This window comes from Cryptotermes secundus, unplaced genomic scaffold (assembly GCF_002891405.2).
Source record: "Cryptotermes secundus unplaced genomic scaffold, Csec_1.0 scaffold1079, whole genome shotgun sequence".
Taxonomy (NCBI): Eukaryota; Metazoa; Arthropoda; class Insecta; order Blattodea; family Kalotermitidae; genus Cryptotermes; species Cryptotermes secundus.
This window is the reverse complement of record NW_019720729.1, coordinates 105,633-124,257: the sequence shown is the minus strand read 5'-3', so window position 1 is coordinate 124,257 and position 18,625 is coordinate 105,633. Positions and strand designations below refer to the sequence as shown.

The following is an 18,625-nucleotide window of genomic DNA, read 5'->3' as shown; positions in this document are numbered from 1 at the left end:
ACGGATAAAGTTCCGCTGGACTACACTGATTCATATCCTACAAATAGCACTGTTAATAGTCACCGCTAGAGAAGCTGCAATCCAAAATGGAGTATCCTGACGAAGTGCATAAATATTAACTGCAAAAATTCTGTACCACGGAGTTGTATTAGTTATTTCGTTTCTAAGTAAGTTAGATCGCTGTGCAGACCCCGCCATAGCTCAAGCGGTTAGTCGCTGGCTTCCCACCGTGGCGGCCCCGGTTCGAGCTCAGGTCGGGTTGTGTGGGATTTGTGGTGTACAAAGTGGCACTGGGGTAGGTTTTCTCCGAGTACTTCAGTTTCCCTGCTAATTCTCATTCCACCGACTGCTCAACATTCATCATCATCATCTATCATCCCGGGCTGGCACAGTAGGCCAGGTATTGGTCGACGTACCAAATGGACAGTTTCACCCCACCCCAAGGAACTAAAAAAAAACTAGTTACCTTTTATTTAGGTATCTGCATTAACTCGAAATTTGCTTAATATACCGTGGCAAGAGATTGTGGAAATAACCCGGTACAGAATTAGCGTTGTCAAGATTTTTTTTAGTTGATTGGGGTGGGGTGAAACTGAGTCCACTTGGTACGTCGGCCACTAATTTACATAAATTCACAGATGGTGATGAATGTGAAACAGTTTGTGGAATGAGAATTGGCAGCGGACACCGAAGTAGTCGGAGAAAACCTGCCCATTGCAAGTTTGTCAACCACAAAACCCACATGACCGGAATTAGGTTCGAACCCGGGCCGCCGCGGTGAGAAGTGTCTAAGCGCCTGAGCTACAACACGGCATTTTCTGTATCTAGATCACATAAGTAGTTAATAAGGTAGGAACGTGTAAGTCAGTTGCGAATTATCTGACTGTAAACCACAAACTTCGGCCGGTCACTGTAGCCGAGCGGTCTAAGACATGTACTGCCTTCGCCCGCTCGGAGGCCGGGAAGATTGTTTCGAATCCCACACACGGCATGGATGTTTGTTATGTATGTGTTTATTCTGTGTTTAGGTAGAGGCCATGCGACGACCTGATCACTCGTCCAAGGAGTCCTACCGTCTGTAAAATGATCATGAAAGTGAAAATCAGAGGCCAGGGTCCAAGGGGGCGGTAGAGCCAGTGGGAAAAAAACACACACACACAAACTTCTGGGTGATAGGTGATAGGCGATTTTTTTTTTGGGGGGGGAATCACTGTTGAATTTATTCATTGTTTTAACTATATATTTCACATGTTATAATGTTAAAAATGTCTTATTTTTTCCAAAATAGTGTACTTATTTATTTCGTGTGATTTTTAAACAAACAGCTGTTTTTTTTTCATACACAGAAATAACCGGCGTACGAGCAGGGCGTCTCACCATTATGGCAAACTGCACAGTGAGCAGAGCGTACGTTCATATGTGTGCCAAATAGAATCGCGGAGGATAAGAAGACTTACGCTGTCTTTACGGTCTTTCCTTTCGGGATTTTACAGTACGTAACGCACAACATAGTGTTGAATGGTAGGGTTGGTGAATTGGAAGGGATCTGGAAGGAGCGTCGTGGCAGAGTAAAGGCACTGTAATGGCATGGGGCACGTTGCAGCGTAGTTGTTTCAGGCGCTATGCTACAAGCCCTAAGGTCGCGGGTTCGAATCCCGGCTAGGTCATTGAATTTTTCAATTGGCCTAACCCTTACATCCGCACTATGGCCCTGGAGTAGACTGACCCTCTAAAAGAAATGAGTACGAGGATTCTTCCTGGACATAAAGGCAACCGGCGCATAAGGCTGACAACCTTACCGCATTCTGTGGGTCGATTGTCTAGAAAGTGTGGGAGCCTCGACGTCTCAGAAACCTGTGGGCCTCCACGGCATGTTACAGGGATAGCTTTATCCTTCTCTTACTGTGACTGCGTAGCTGCAGTCTTTTGACTTGTATTTGAGATGTGCTTCTTTCGAATTTGTGGACGCACACCGGCTAAACTGACTAAGGGTTTTCGTGGCTTTCTTCAGACCCTCCATAAAATTACCCTTACAATAGTTTTATTTTGCCAAGATGCTCTTTTCATATCGCTTCCAGTTCACCGATCACCCAACCATTCTACACTGTATTGTAAGTTCAGTGCTTTAAGAAATCGAAGTAACCAGTGTAAAAAGTCGGAACAGGTAAGGTGTTTTTATCCTCTGACTCTTTCTTTGCAAGACATAAACGTATGTTTCACTTATTGCGTAATTTGGCGTGATGACGTTACTTAAGTAAGGTTAAAATTTATTTCGCTAATAGAACTTCTTTTTACGCACATTATGTTTGACATAGGCGATCTCTCATTTTGCATCTCTCCAATAAATTATGCCATATTAAACATGACTGATTGAAAAGAATTTTAAGTAACTTGAGGGGCTGAGTTGGTTTTGATATTTTGATATCCATACAATTCATATCAAATCGATTATAATAACATGATTATAAATGGTAGTGTCATGTGATGCCTGCCCTGTTCAAGTATTCCGTGTGCATTACACAATTGATCGGCATATGATACGTGTTTCTGAAATCTGAATACGCTTTTGTAGATTACATTAAAATCAGTACGGCTCAATATGTACATATACATATTTTAACGGGTTTGATCAACGTATAGGCAGGCGACAGCTCTGTAAACACGGTCCATCAAGCAGCAATAGAGGAAGCTGTGTTTTCTGTAGATCCGACAGACGCGCCAATAGACTGGCTGGATAGCGATCACGTGATGTGTGTTTACTATACGTCCATGTCCGTTCCGCGGCTAAAGAAATAAGAGTGACAGTTACAAGTCAGTCGTAAGCTGGAGGAGTGAGTCCAGAAGAATTTTAGTTCCGAGGTTCCAGAGTCATTGCAGACGAAATAGCAAGAAAACTTCATAGTGCTACTTTCTGTGTTGAGATCCGTTGCTAGGAGACAACTAGTGGAAACTGAGAATCTTAGTGCGTGTACAACGGTGAACTGAAAAGTGTGTAAATAGCGATAGCGTTATAATTACGTGTAATTACTGTTAGTGTGTATCAGGAGTAAATAAACCCGTTTATCCAGTCCTGAACCCTTGTTATTAATCACTAATACACGTGATTATATTAAATTCAGTTTCAACATTTCTCTTATGAGTACTGCACTGCTTTATCTCCAATTCTGAGCTAAAAAGAGACATTGTGCTTCTATGGTTCTCCGTACTGTGTTGCAATATTTCCATACATTTCTATAGTTCTATCTCATTTGCTAATGTGAGATTTAATACTGTAACAAATCCAATTTAAATTGTAGCTAATTCACTAACTCCAAAACAGGTTTTCCCAAAATTAGTAAACAAACGAATTACGCTGCGTCTTCTTAAACCATCGTTTTATTTTGTGAATTATTTTATCTTCTTTGTTCTAGAAAGTTGCTAAAACGAAATAGTTTCATAATTTATTCTGGTTATGAAGGATTGCATTCATTTCTCTCTGGACTCACAGTACAAAACTAAAATTTTGCGGCTATCACCTATTTCAGGGGGCACATTGTAGCGTAGTTGATAAGGGCACTATGCTACAAGCCAGAAGGTTGCGGATTTGAGTCCCAGTGAGTTGGATTTTTCAATTTACCTAATTCTTCTAGCCGCACTGTGGCCCTGGGATCGACTCAGCCTCTAACCGAAATGAGTACCAGTAATCTTCCTGGGGGTTAAAGGGCGGCCGGCGCGTAAGGCTAACAACCTTACCGCCATCTATGAGCCGATTGTCTAGAAAGCGTGGGAGCCTCGACATCTCGCAACCCCGCTATGGGCCTCCACGGCCTGTTACAGGGATAGCTTCACTTCTTTCTTCCTCTGTTTGAAACCACTTGCATTGCGTTCTGTAAAGCAATAGCTGGCTATTAACGATGATGAGGCCATCTTGTTTCTCCTTCGCCTTCGCTTTTATGGTGCTGAAATGACTGACAGCGGAAGATCCGGGAATATACAGAAAGTGAAGCACTTCATATGTGACTTCAGATTGTGGTTTTCTTGGTGGATACCCAAATTTCAAAGACACATGCTGCCTCTATCTTCAGAATGAAGTATGTGAGATGAAGGACCAGTTGGGTTACATAAGCAGATTACAAGGAAGATGGCCGCCTATACCCATGGGAGAAGATAGAAGAAATGGAGCAAAACGGCACATTTCAGGGCCACGTGAATGTAGGAAGGGAAGGAATTTTGAGAAAAGACATTCCTTATCAAGGCCACTCTAATGTCGCTATTTAAGCACAAGACTTCACGATGTCACAACCCAGAAATCACAATCTGAGCCATGGAATCCTCAAAATTGAGACCCATATTTTGTATACCTTATAAATTGATCTCTCATTCTGATCCCCCGAAAGAAAAGTAACAGATGGTGCACTCCTTTGACGGTTCATTTTGAGTATAAATAAAACAGATGCAGATTAACAACAGAATTTTATACTTTTGCTGAAGAGTTATGAAGAAATGAAGGGCACTTAGCCGATGAAAGTGGCCACACTGTCTAAGGCGTGAACTGTCTTCGCCAGCTCGAAAACTGGCATCGTGGGTTCGAATCCCGCTCAAGCATATGTATGCGTTTATTCTGTGTTTGTGTTGCCCTGTATAGGTGGCGTCCTTGCAACGGGCTACCGACTGTCTAGGCTTAAGAAACTGAAGTGAAGGAGAGTTTCACGGTTGTCCTATGCTCCAAGTGGGAGCAACAAGAGTAAAGAAGAAGAAGAAGAAGAAGAAGGGTACTTATGTGAAATTCAACAGGACGCGTTCTGTTTTTCGTTAAATTTATCAGAAAATTAGAAACTCAATGAAAGTTACATTGAAAACATCTCTGTGCATAATTATGCAGTACACCAAGAGGACGTATGCATTCTTACTCTGTGTGCTAGTGAGCCCCCACCCCACCAGCTGGGGAACGGGTGTTCTCTGCTGTTACTCAGGGAAAAAAAGAGAGAAATAAACAAGAAAATCAAATAACATTTAATATATGACCAATAATTTGTGAAAAGAAAAAAAAGAAAACACAACAATTAATCGGCATAACCAGCCACAAGGTATCCTATCACAACTCGCACAGGCTGTCTCCGCCACAAGCGACATATAAGGTATACTTAATGACAAACATCACGCTAGCATAATACCATCTCTGAAATCACATACACACAAAATACAGACAAAAGCTATATATACATTCTCAGCTTACACAATTTCTCCAAAAACAATAATCAGTACGCTAGCGTTACGTACATTACCTCGAGATGGGCTCTCCTGCCTGGAGTTTAGCTACCAAACCGAATCTTTCATGGCGCCGACCCAAACAGAATTTAGTTACGGAGCGAGACGTCCGTACACGATGACTTTCCAGGCAGAAGAGACCGCGTGCTTCAGCCGAATCACAAATGATAGGGGAGTGATGACGTAGAATGCGCCACGGACTAAGGATAGTAGTAGGAAAGGTAGGAAAAACGGTGTGACCCGTGGCCGCGGCCGCCGCTCGGAGAGGGCACCACAAGCAATGAGCCGAAGGGATCGGCTCACTAGAAGTAGATGAGTTTTCTGCTTCACGTCTCGGCCTCTTTACCCCCGCAAAAAATTCCCTTTTACCCATCGGATAGGAGGCTGAGTTGCTGGTCTGGGCGCTGTGGAGCAGAAAAAAATATCTAACCCCTGTCAGGAATCGAACCACGATTCCTTGGTCGTCCTTGAGGGTCCTGCTAACCAGGTTGCATCAAGTAATGAGAAGTCAACACGAGATTTAATCAACGATGTATGGCATATTTGTTTATTAGCAAAGAAAATATTGGTCAACAGAGCTTAATTATTAGGTTCAGATTAATGTAAACATAGCGTTCTGTGTATGTGACTTAACATGAAACAGCATGATCCTACATATTGATCTACCGTGACCTATTAAATCGTTGAACGCATAATGGACAAAACGCTTGGAGCGGGCGAGAAAACGCAGTAAATTCTATGAATGTATTGATCAACTGTGAAGCAGAAGAAATTTCTCATGGTTACAGGATATTCTAGTAGAAATTAGGAACCTAGCAGGTATCATAAAACACTGGACGGCTGTCAAATCTGCCTGTACGACTTTCTCGACGCGTTCAAGAACTGAAATTACGATAGATCTGCTTCATTTGATATTGAGAGCGTCTGATAACTTCCGTTTTCATGTCTCTAGAAACTGACCTTAATTCTGTGTATAAGGATCGCTTGTAAAATTTAAAAAAAGGTGTTGATATGAAAACAGGCAAAGAACTTGAGAAGAAAAATGGTCCTAATCTGTGAAGACGGCACTCGTCACCTGCCTCGCGCAGTCGGTAGTAACAGCCTCCCACGAGTCAGACGGAAATGACGAATCCGCAGACACGTCACGGCGTCCCTGAATGCAGTATCTCGATGCGTGATAATGAGCCAAGCGGTTAGGTGTCAGCACTTGAAAGGAAGCTCAGAGTTTATCTACGGAGCCTGATGTAAATTCCATGTACCTTTGTGACATAAAATGGTACAGGGCAAACGTAATAAGGGCATCTCTGTGTGGGTATCCATTTCAGAACGTCTGACACCATATCCCGGAACCCAAACTCCATTCATCGCTATTCATTCCTGCTTGCCGCATCTGCTCCTTCAGGCCAACTTCTTGGTCTTAAGTTGGATTTCGAGTTCCACTTTAATAGCAGCGTACCTCAGCGGTAATATATCTGATTGGAGTTTAGAGCAATAGAAAACAGTTGTCACCGACAGTCTAGAATGAGGTTTTGTGAATTTTCTAAGTATCTCCAGCAATTACAAGGATTGTGGGTCTCACAATGGTGTTTATGGACTTTAACTTCCAGGATATAACGCCGTATAGTCCGATGAAAGACAACCGAAAATTTCTCCCTGCTTAATGCTGGCTTCTCGCTTAGAGTACTCATCAACCATGAAGGTGGAGGCTATATTTCTGTCCGAAACGTCGGTGGAATTTTAAAGAAATATATAGCGATATATCTCAAAAGGTGGAGCTTTTCGTTACAGACCTTGACTTAAATATGCTAATACCAATTTCTCGGACTCACCAATCACATCGTTCAGTGTCGTACATTATACTATTATATATCTGATAACGACATTGCCAAACAGTCTGCAGAGAACAAAAACGAAAGCGGTACAAATGAGTGCTTATGAAAATCAAAATATTTCGATTCCCGGAAAGCCAGTGATCTACACACTCGCGTTGCGGAGTCTGTTTGGCTTAGTTTCTTTAACTGTTACTTTTGAGAACATTTAATCGTCAAATGTACATATACTTGACGCAAAATACAGTCCATCCGAGCTCGAATTGCGTCACAGAAAGAGGGGAAATGATCACGTAGGAATGGGGAATACAAGGAGAATTTGGCTCCTTCCGTATGTGTTATCTCTTGGCTTTCTGTTCCTTCCTCCTAGCACCTCGGTTGTGTGGCCAATCGACATTTATATTTTTAACAGTCTGTACAAAATATAAATATATAAAAGTATGCAGTCTACACAACAATATTCTGTATAGGGTCTATATTGTTTATATATATATATATTTGTTAGAATTCAGAATTAAATACATTCTTTAAGCTAATTTGCTAATTTAAACACCGTCCTCGTGTGCTTATTGTGTCGTGAGGAGGGCTCCTCCAATGAGAGATCCTCTGCAACCATCAAGTAGATCTGCTGGCCATAATTTCTTTAGCCTTCTTCGTTGTTGTTGTTCCAGTAGGGGCTGCAGTAATGTATTGCTATGGTGTCCTAGTTTATCGTGATGTGTTATGCTTTTTTCTTGGATGACTTCTTTGATGAATGGTACATTGAGATCGTCATGTAGGGTCTGATTAGTCACATACCAAGGTGCATTTGTGAGCATCCGCAGTATTTTGGACTGCCTTCGTTGCATTATGGCTATGTTCGATTTACTGGCGCATCCCCATAGGTCGATTCAATATGTCCAAATAGGCTTTATGATTGTCTTGTAAAGAAGTACTTTACTGTCTAGCGATGTGCTAGATTTACTTCCAATGATCCAATTTATGTCTTTTACTGTATTGTTTTAAAATACAGAATATTGGTGTGTAGACTTTACTTTAAATATATTTATACACTTTATTTATAATAATAATAATGTCTACTTTGTTTTAAAATACAGAATATTGCTGTGTAGACTGCATAATTCTATATACATTGATATATCTTATTTATAACACACAACACTATTAAGACTGTACAAAACACGTATTCTCAACCACCTCAGTTTGGATTTGCAGTTCTGGAAGCTTCAGATTAATAACAGATGAATGAACTTGGGTCAGCTGTTGGTTGATATTGTTATTGAACTGTTCAGGTTCGAGTCGGGGAACAAGGAAAGGGTACAACAAGCTGGCGGGGGAGGAGTCCGAAGTGAATAACGTCAATTGCACTGCGCCACAGTGCGTCGTGCAGGAGTCATCAGGACCTGGACATGGTCCTGGCCCCGGTGGTCCTGACTCATCAGACACGGACTCCAACTGCACCGACCTCGAACTGGAGGAAGAGCTGTCAGACGACTCGGATTACGGTGAGTAGAGAAAAGTTTTCTGGCTGACTACTCCAGCCACTGGCGCGCCTACTCGTTCTCTTTGTTCGCGTCGTTTGTTACGCAATCAGCATGCAAGTGGAAACGAATTCGTAGCAGTTGTCTATTTTTAATTTTGTAAATGTTTCAATGTGTAAGTGGTTAAATGCTTTATTATGAAAGTAAATACTTCAGTCTAGAAAACCGAGATTAACGGCCGTGGGGATCCGTTGCGCTGACCACGCAACACCCTCTATCCGCAAAAGTTGGCACTAACTTCGCCACAAGCGTCAGTCGCTCGGTCGGTATAGTTCGCTTGCGGACTGAAACCAAGGAGGAAGGGAAAAATAGCTAAGTAATTCGTCAATGCAACCAAGTGCATAAATATAATATTATGCTTATCAGATATTGTTTACTGTCATAGAATATTTCTCTTGAAATGCACGTGCACTTAAAGATGGGTTGAAGACGCTATTTATATTCCATAGAATGGAACATAGTTCGTATTTTCTGCAGCATATTTCTGGTTAAGCCCAAGCAACTACACCAATTTCAGACAACATGTCTACTGCGTTAAACTAATGTATAATTTAATAAGTAACGTAATTAACATCAATTCAAGGAGGATGAGGTGGGCATGGCATGTAACGCGAATGGGGGAGACGAGGAATGCATATAGGATATTGGTGGGAAAGAGACCACTGGGCAGACCAAGGTGTAGGTGGATGGACAATATTAAAATGGATCTTAGAGAGATAAAATGTAATGGTTTGGATTGGATTGATCTGGCTCAGAATAAGGACCGATGGATGGCTATCGTGAACACGGTAATGAACCTTCGGGTTCCATAAGATTCTGGGAAGTTTTTGAGTAGCTGTACAATTGACGGCTTCTCAAGAAGGGCTCAGCTCCATTGGTAAGTAAGTAATTAACATAAATTGCATTATTAGCACAGTTTCCTTATTTTTGAAAGAATGGAAGTAAGCTTATACGATCTCCATGCTGTCTGTGTTTTTGATAATCCACCCTATCAAGTTGTGAATGCCTGATCCAGTTGGTATGTATATCATGGTGCCTGAGCCCATCTCAACGGCATGCTCATAAATCCTACCCATCACTCTCTGTATCATAATGTCTATCCGTCCAGTCATTACTAGCCAGAAGGGGGTAAAGTTTATCCTCCTTTCGTTCCTAGGTAACAATTCGGTAAAGAAGTTCCAGCGACAACGAAGAAATTTTGGAGGCGTCGTTTTCTGTTTGGTTCGTGTCCTATGAAAGGAAAGTAGGCGATTAGTCTTTCCCACAATTTCTTAATTCTATTATTAAATTTAGGATGTGTTTTGATCTTAGCGTATGCTGTGTTTTAATATTTTGTAATGTCACACCCTGTACACGTCACATACGGTTTGTTTCACTAATATGGACAGCTCCGTGTTATGTTTCGGTATTTTTCGACCACCATCAGGCAGGAAGCATTACGTATAACATAATTACAGTAACTGTACGTTTATTACATATTTATAACATTAATAATTATTTATGGAATAAACATTCGTTTCCATGTTCGAATCCAGCTTGTAAACTTCTTCGAAAGTGGAGTGGTGAAATATAATATTGTTAAAATATATTAAATTGTGGACTTAATTACATTTTTGTCCTAATGATAATTGTCACTGCAGATTCACTGTGATTTTTTGATCTTCTTTCCATTGCTTAAAATTGTTAACTCCGTAACGTTTACCTCTCTTATGTTCACTTTATAATTTATTTATTTATTTATTTAACACGGTGTTTTCGAGCTGTTGCATATTTATCTTAGGACAATTTTGTGCCATATTTCATTATGTAGATTGCCTCATCTTACTTTTAACGTACTATGTAATCTTCCATCACTCAGATGCTGCCTGCTAATAACGTTAAGAGAAATTTTCATTTGCTTTGGTTCACGAATCTGCTCTTTGATGGGCCTCGTTGGTAGTTTGCATAAATTCCAGTCGCACATTGCGATCTTTCCAACGACTAAAGTTGCTAACCGCGTTACAAGAAACGTAATGAGAATTAGAAAGAGACGCGCTTGAAGAGCGCTTTAGTTATTGCACAACTTTGGAGTGAGAAGCCAGAAACAGTCAAACGGGAACATTTTAAATCTAGAACCACTTTGATGTTCCAGATTATAGTACCCGTTATATTAATCGTAACGAATTTTGGTTTCCGATGAGTTACCAAAATACTGACGCATTGATGGGAAGACAATATTAGAATGAATTTTGAGAAGTGCAGATTCGTTTTGGAATGGCATAGCCCACAACATATGTAATGCGTGGTTACGTACCTTAGAACACGTAACGAATGAGAATGCTTTATCTTCTGAACATTTAATGTCGGATATTTTCAGAAAGCTTCTTTTCCATGGGATTAGTTAGTTAGTTATTTAGAGAGGGTGGGCTTCCCCATGCACCGCTACCAGTTTCATCTATTGTGCTTCCCTCTATGATATTCTACCAGTCTTCTTACCCTACCGATAAATGGTGCGTACCATCAGTCCCGCCGAGCAAGCGAGTTCGGCCACTTGCTTAGCGGTGTCTATAATGCTTCCCCCTTCTATCAGAGGCCTTAGAGGCTATTGTTGGGCGGGAAACGTCCTGGAATTGGGGATTTGAAGTTCTTTTACGTGCCGTAAAGTTACGACACGGGACACACAGCTTAAAGTCCCTCCCGGAAGACTTGTNTTAGAATGAATTTTGAGAAGTGCAGATTAGTTTTGGAATGGCATAGCCCACAACGTATATAATGCGTGGCTACGTACCTTAGAACACGTAACGAATGAGGATGCTTTATCTTCTGAACATTTAATGTCGGATATTTTCAGAAAGCTTTTTTCCATGGGATTAGTTTGTTATTTCATTACTTAATTGCATTTTACTTTGAAAGATGATTTTAGTTATTTTGTAAGTTTGTTAAATTTTGTATGTGTTTTTGTTACGTTGTTTCTCTTTTGTTTATTTACCGTTACTGTCATCCAGGCTATATAGCGTCGATATTGAAATTATTAACGAATGTGGAGCAATTGGTGGAATAACAACTGGCAGAGGAAACTGAACTCTATTTATCTATTTAACCATGGCTCTACATTCCTTTGTTGGATTTTGGCCGCTTTCTCAATTTCTTAATCCTGTACACGGTTGGACTCTTTGACGGGGGATCAGCCTGTAGCAAGGCCTCTACCTACCCACAGAACAACACAAACAAAATAAATACACACAGATTTCCAAGCCTTGGGTGGAATTCGAACCCACGATTCCAGCGTTCAAGCGAGCGAAGATTATTCATGCCTTAGAACGCACGGCCACTGTGACCGGCACAGGGGAGAGGGGTAAGTTCGCCTCTCTGCTTAACTAATTAAGCTAATTAAACTAATTACGTTTGTGTTGTCCTGTGTTAGGTAGCCACCTTGAGACGGGCTCATCACTCGGCCAAGGATTCCTACCATCTGTATGAGAAAATTTTACGAAACTGAAGAAGAGGCAACGGCTCAACAAAGGGATGTAAAGCCATTGATGAATGAATGAATGAATGAATGAACTTGGAAAATATTAGGAGAATACACCTTCAGGAACTTAAATGCTTTCCTTCGGAATATTAAAATCCGTCAACAAAACTGCGAAGAACGTAATCATAGTTAAGAGGCTAGTATATACGTTGTAGGTAAGGTTTTGAACATGTATTCGGAAGTTCTTTTTTCGAATTTCAGCAGGGACATCGTCTATCCTGACCGAGGTCTCTATGTATTCCTCAGTCCCTCCAGGCGAATGTTGGGATAGTATCTGGATTAGGCCACGATCGCTTTCTTCCAAATCCGTTATAATCCGTCATTCATCACCCATCTCATCATCCTACTCTATATAGATCTGACTTGGGTGTTTTAGCGCCTTCTAAGTGCAACGTCATTCACTGTTTCTTTATTGGACACTATTTCACTACATGTCTCGGCGTAACTGGTCATTTTCAGTTATACAGTTTGTTGTGCTTAAGGATTCTGATCTTGCACTTAGACGGTGCAAGAACTGCTAAGTCAGACCTATACAGTGCAACAGGATGCTGAAATATAGCACTATGCCATATAGCCTTGATCCTGAAAGCGTCGTCGAAGTTGAATCAAGTCCTTAAAAATTCTTAGATTTGTTACACGGTGGTAAATTGATTTATAAGCGAGACAGAGAAGACTAATACTGGTGTGGGTCTAATCTTGTATTATTTATACAGTTTTAGTTACATACGATTTTGTAGATTATATTAACAGTCCATTAAAAACCGCTGATATAATAATTTATATAATCCTTTCTGTACCTGTGCGTGGTAACATTTGTGAAATTGTAAACCAGTCATTTCGCGTAAATATGAATCACTGCGCTACGATATGGCAGAACATGGAACAAAAATAAAATCACACAACCCTGAAATTACCGTCCAGTTCTGTGACCCGTTCTATTGGAACTAGCTCGGTTTCATGGTAAGACAAACAAACAAACATACGACTGACATGCCCTGCTGCTCTGAAACACGCACTGCGTATGTAGTGTAGACCCAAAGAGTGATTACATTCGAAATGATGTATGAGGCTCGCTATGTTTGCAAGTTCTGTGCTTGTCTATAAACATGTTTATTGTTCTTATGCACATAAAGGCCGCGTCATAGCTCAGGGGGTTTAGTAGCTGGCTTCCCACCGCGGTGGCCCGGGTTCGATCCCTGGTCTGGTCAAGTGGGATTTATGGTGGACATAGTGGCGCTGGGGCAGGTTTTCTCCGAGTACTTCGGTTTCCCCTGCCAATTTTCATTCCACCAATTGCTCCACAATTACCTTCACCTATCATCTGGGGCTGGTACAATAGGCCAGAAGTGGCCGCAGTGTAAGGGACTTAGTCCTACCCCACTAGCAATAAAAAAAGTTCTTGCCTTCAAAATTCGTTTCGGATGAATGGGCCGAAATTTGTATTCCGCTCTTGGGGAAACTTCCAGGTTTGTACTACCGGTCCCTTTGCCTTATGTGCCGTCTTTATTTAATCGGCAAATTCGGCCTCCTTCGTTGAGTGTCTGGAAATTGTCCATGTCTTTCTCTTTACTTAACATTTTCTCTGGCCAACGCAGTCATTCAATAGACCCACACAACTTTCTGATTATGAGTCGCCTCAGATGTTGGTTTATCCTGTTATATTTCTATCCAAACTGGTTATGTGCAAACAATAATATCCTATATAATCTAAGGAATATATCCTAAATTTGGCGCTTCTGACCCTGTGGCTGAAGGAAGAGAAACTTGAAAAAGACCACATCATAAACGCAGATCGTATGGACGTGTGGATTTGTGGAGAATTAAACTTCTTACATGTAATTATACTGGAGGGAAAGAATGTGGTAGATGCCTAATTAATTTTCATATATTAACACTTTAATCAGAATCGTTGCTTTCTAAGCGATGCTTCAAATTTAACTCCTTGCATAACAAATTCCACTGTTCTGCGGGTCTCACGCAGGTTCCTGGGTTGTAGGATGCAACGTCATGTAATTTTATTATGGGTTCCGTAATTTTGAAAACCCTGTTTCCCCATTCTACGAGGTAATTTTTAAATTTGCTTAGTGGGGTGTAGAATCCAACTGGGTTCACTCGGCACGGCGGCCACTGATTGGCCTATTGTAGCCTGCCCCGGGTGATTATGATGATGGAGAATTTGGTGGAATGAAGATTGGTAAGGAAAACCGAAGTACTCGGAGGAAACCTGCCCCAGCGCCACTATGTCCACCACAAATCCCACTTGACCAAACCCGGAATCGAACCCGGGCCGCCGCGGTTAGAAGCCAGCGACTAACCGCCTGAGCTATGGCACGGCCTTTTAGTTGCTTCTCTTCGGAAGTTATTTTAATATCGTTCATCACAAAATAAACCAGAACTCCTTCCCTTTCAAGTCACGTGTAATTTTGAAGAAAGGCTTAGAAATTGCTTTTATCCTCTGGTGGAAAAGTAACAGCCTTAGAGAAAGTTTCTTGCTGCTCTACTTGAATGAACCTTTAGTTTAATTGCGCTAATCGCGTTTTATCCTTTAAAAAGGAATATCCATCTATTTTGTTTTTTGACTGCTATGTTGATTTGTATAATGATGTTCCTTATCCTTTGCTCCATGCTTTTGTATCTGCACTGAAACAGAAATTAGTGATCTCTGCACTGGAAAATGGACAGAATGAACGTTGTAAGTGACAGTTTTATTCAGGAGGAAATTGAGAGGAGATTGAACTCAGGTAATGCTTGCTACCATTCATTCCAGAAGCTTTTGTCTTCTCGGCTGCTGTCTAGAAACAAAAAAAAATTAGAATATACAAAAGTATAATTTTGCTTATGGTTCTGTATGGGTATAAAACTTGATCTCTGGCATTAAGGGAGGTATATAGATCGAGTGTGTTTGAGAACAGGGTGCTGAGGAGAATATTTGGACCGAAGAAGAATGAAGTGACAGGAGGTTGAAGAAAACTGCATAGTGAGTAGCTTCATAACTTGTACTGTTCTCCAAGTATAAATAGAATGATCAAGTCAAGGAAGATGGGATTGGCAGGGCATGTAACACAAATGGGGACGAAGAGGAATGGATATAGGATATTTGTGGGAAAACCAGAAGGAAATAGACCACTGGGAAGACCAAAGTGTAGGTGGGTGGTTAATATTAAAATGGCTGTTAAAGGTGGTATGGACTGGATTGAAGTGGCTCAGGAGAGGAAGACCTGTGGAGGGTTCTTGTGAACATGATAATGAACCCTCGGGTTCCATAAAATGCTCGGCAATTATTGAATCGCTGCACGCCTGGCGGCTCATGAAGAAGGGCTCTGCCCCATGAAGTTAGTTAGGTGATAAATAATTTCTACTTTGAGCATTATTTTATATATAAATAAAAATTTATTCTTCAGTTCTTTGTATATAAACACTAGAATTGGCATATCCTGGTATGCTTTTACTTGAAAAATACAAAGCTTGTTTCTAGAAGTTATGGATGTTATCGAAGAAATAATACATTCTTAATGCAACATAATTACCAAGAACTCAAACCTAAAAGACAACATAAGTTGTGCATTTTACTTCTATTTTCCCTATTCAAATTAGAGTTGACTTGGAGATTTTTCCTAAGTCGCAATTTCTTCCAACCCAAAGTAATAAGAATTGCACAAATGTTGATTCTCAGAACCGATAGATGGTTAGTCAAATGAAATAAAACAGAGCCAGCCACCCCACTAGTAGTAGCACTCGAAGATATAACGTCACTGAACATTATTCAGAGTGACTTCTCCATGCCCACAAATCACATCTCAAAGATTAATTTTAAAGCAGTGTTTTCGGTTTCCGAAGTCGACTTTCCCATGAGATTCCCCTTCCCCGAAAGTTCTGTATGCGCCCCTCTTCTGCCTTTTACATTCTGTTATCCTAACAACGCTGAAAGAATCCCAGTTCAACGTTTAATATCATAAATGCTCACTTTCTGGGAGCAGATATTTCCCTCAGCATTTAATGTCTAGCTTCATGCAATTTCTGTTCTTATTTCAAAGTAAATGACAATGTTTTTTTTTCCTTGGCACTACATCCCCAGTGGGCCTAGGCCTACCTCCATGAACTTCTCCGTTCACTTCGGTTTTTCTAGATCTTACACATTCGGTAGGACTCCTTGGGCGGGTGATCAGCTCTTCGCAAGGCCTCTACCTGTACACAGACACAGAAAAACGCACACACACAAACTATACATCCATGGCCTGAGTGGGATTCGAACCCACGATCCCGGTTTCCAAGCGAGCTAGGACAGTACATGCCTTAGACCGCTCGGCTGCCGTGACCGGCAAATGACAATGTTACGAACTTATGTAGTACAGCCGACAGAAATTATTGTTTTACAGACATGACAAAAGGGTTAATATTTCAAATATCGGTGAAATTGAGGGCTACTGCTGACACAAAGTCGAGTTAGAATACAAGCCACGTACTGGAATTGAAACACGTTGGAGGGGACGGCGACATCCTGGACTCCTAATGGAGAGCTCAGCTATGCACTGTCTAGACGAATTAGGGACGGCCAGTTAATGACTGTGTTAATCAGTCCCGGGGCCACAACGCAGGCGAAACGAGCGTCCTCTGGGAGCTGTACGATTTTAGGGCTCCGTATTGCTTTTAAATAAATGCATACCTGCGATCTGTGGTTTATATCGTGGCCATTAACTAATAACAGTGTCGATATGTAGGATTTGATATTCTCACAGCGCTGTTTACGTGGAATTCTGTCTTTTGGGATTTTTTTATTGCTATTGGGGTGGGACTAAGTCCGTTGTACTGCGGCCACTTCTGGCCTATTATACCAGTCCAAGATGATAGGTGAGGGTGATTTGGAGCAGTTGGTGGAATGAAGATTGGCAAGGGAAACCGAAGTACTCGGAGAAAACCTGCCCCAGCGCCACTTTGTCCACCACAAATCCCACTTGACCAGACACGGGATTGAACCCCGGCCGTCCTTGTGGGAAGCCAGCGACTAACCGCTTGAGCTATGTCTTCTGGGATACAACGCCTTTTAGTCAGTTGAAACAAACTTCGCCTTTTGGTTTCTTTCTTGGCTTATTCTTCTACTCAGAAGATGGAGGCAACGTGTTCCTCCGAAACGTCTGTTGACTTTCAGCGGACTACAAAGCGTTATATTATAGAAGACTGATCTCTGAATAGACTCTATGTTATGCAACAATGTTAAGTAAGACTGTTTTACGCACTATGACACCAATGGCTCTCTGCAGAAATCGCGTGTCATTACGACGAAGGCTGGAGAAAGTTAATGCGTTTTCAGCTGAAGGAAAGAGGGGACGGCAGAATTTCTGTTTCCTTTGGGCGGAAATTAGGGTCTCACCTGCTCTAGTGATAGTAGTGAACTGACATGCACAAACACAGATTGTAGGTAAAAAAAGGTAAAGCTCTCCCTGTGAGCTTGTGAAGTCCGATGGTGAAGGCCGATAGGTCTGTGAGACGTTGAGGGTTCTATATTTTCTTAATAATGGGCTCACGGATTACAGGAAGGTTGTCGGCCTCACGCGCCCGCCTTCCTTTACCCCCAGGAAAATTCCTCGTACTCATTTCTAATAAAACTGAGTCGACCCCAAGGCCATTGTGCGGCTGGAAGTATTAAATCAGTTGAAAAAAATTCAATTAACTTTTTTGGCAATCGAACCCGAAACCTTCGGAACTTGTAGTATAGTGCCTCAACGCAGTGACCACGGGGACTAAGGTACGAAATCTCTTCGCCCGCTCGAACACTGATATCTTGGGTTCAAATTCCGCTCTAGGCATGGATGTCTCTCCGCGTTTCTACTGAGTCTGTGTTGTCCTGTGTAGATAACGGCATTGCGATGGGCTGATCACCCCTCCAAGGAGTTCAACCACGTGTCTGTAAGATTCATAATTTCAGAATTAATTCTGAACGGGAACATATGTGAAAGCCTAATCTGTCAAAGTAAAGAAGAAGAAGAAGAAGAAGAATTAATTGGTACATATTTAGGTCTTTCGGGAGGCCGCACCATAGCTCAAGCGGTTAGTCGCTGGCTTCCCATCGAGGCGGCCCGGGATCGATCCCGGGTCTGGTCAAATGGGATTTGTGGTTGACAAAGTGGCGCTGGGGCAGGTTTTCTCCGAGTACTTCGGTTTCCCCTGCCAATCTTCATTCCACCAATTTCTCCACAATCACCCTCACCTATCATCTGGGGCTGGTACAATAGACCAGAAGTGGCCGCAGTACAAGGGACTTAGTCCCACCCCACTAGCAATAAAAAAATAGGTCTTTCGGTCATTACCAGGTTGTGCACACTCACTGGTAGCTTGACCGCTTCTGCACTGAAACCTATAGTCAAAACTGCCAAAATGACGAAACAACTATTAGGTGATAATTAACATACAGTACAGCACATCTATGGAACATTTTCTGACGGCGGAAAGATATTATTATTATTATTATTATTATTATTATTTTACAGCTGAAAGTACAA

The 18,625-nt window shown here is 41.5% G+C and overlaps 1 protein-coding gene across 5 annotated transcripts in view; it reads left to right on the top strand.

Annotated features, from left to right (window-relative positions):
- Window positions 1–18,625, top strand: part of LOC111872917 — a 388,527-nt gene that overhangs the window by 264,620 nt on the left and 105,282 nt on the right. For all 5 annotated transcript variants that reach the window (XM_023867228.2, XM_023867212.2, XM_023867219.2 and 2 more), the window contains one exon: window positions 8,369–8,581. In XM_023867228.2, the coding sequence (XP_023722996.1) occupies window positions 8,369–8,581 (213 nt within the window). The remainder of the gene's footprint in view (window positions 1–8,368; window positions 8,582–18,625) is intronic.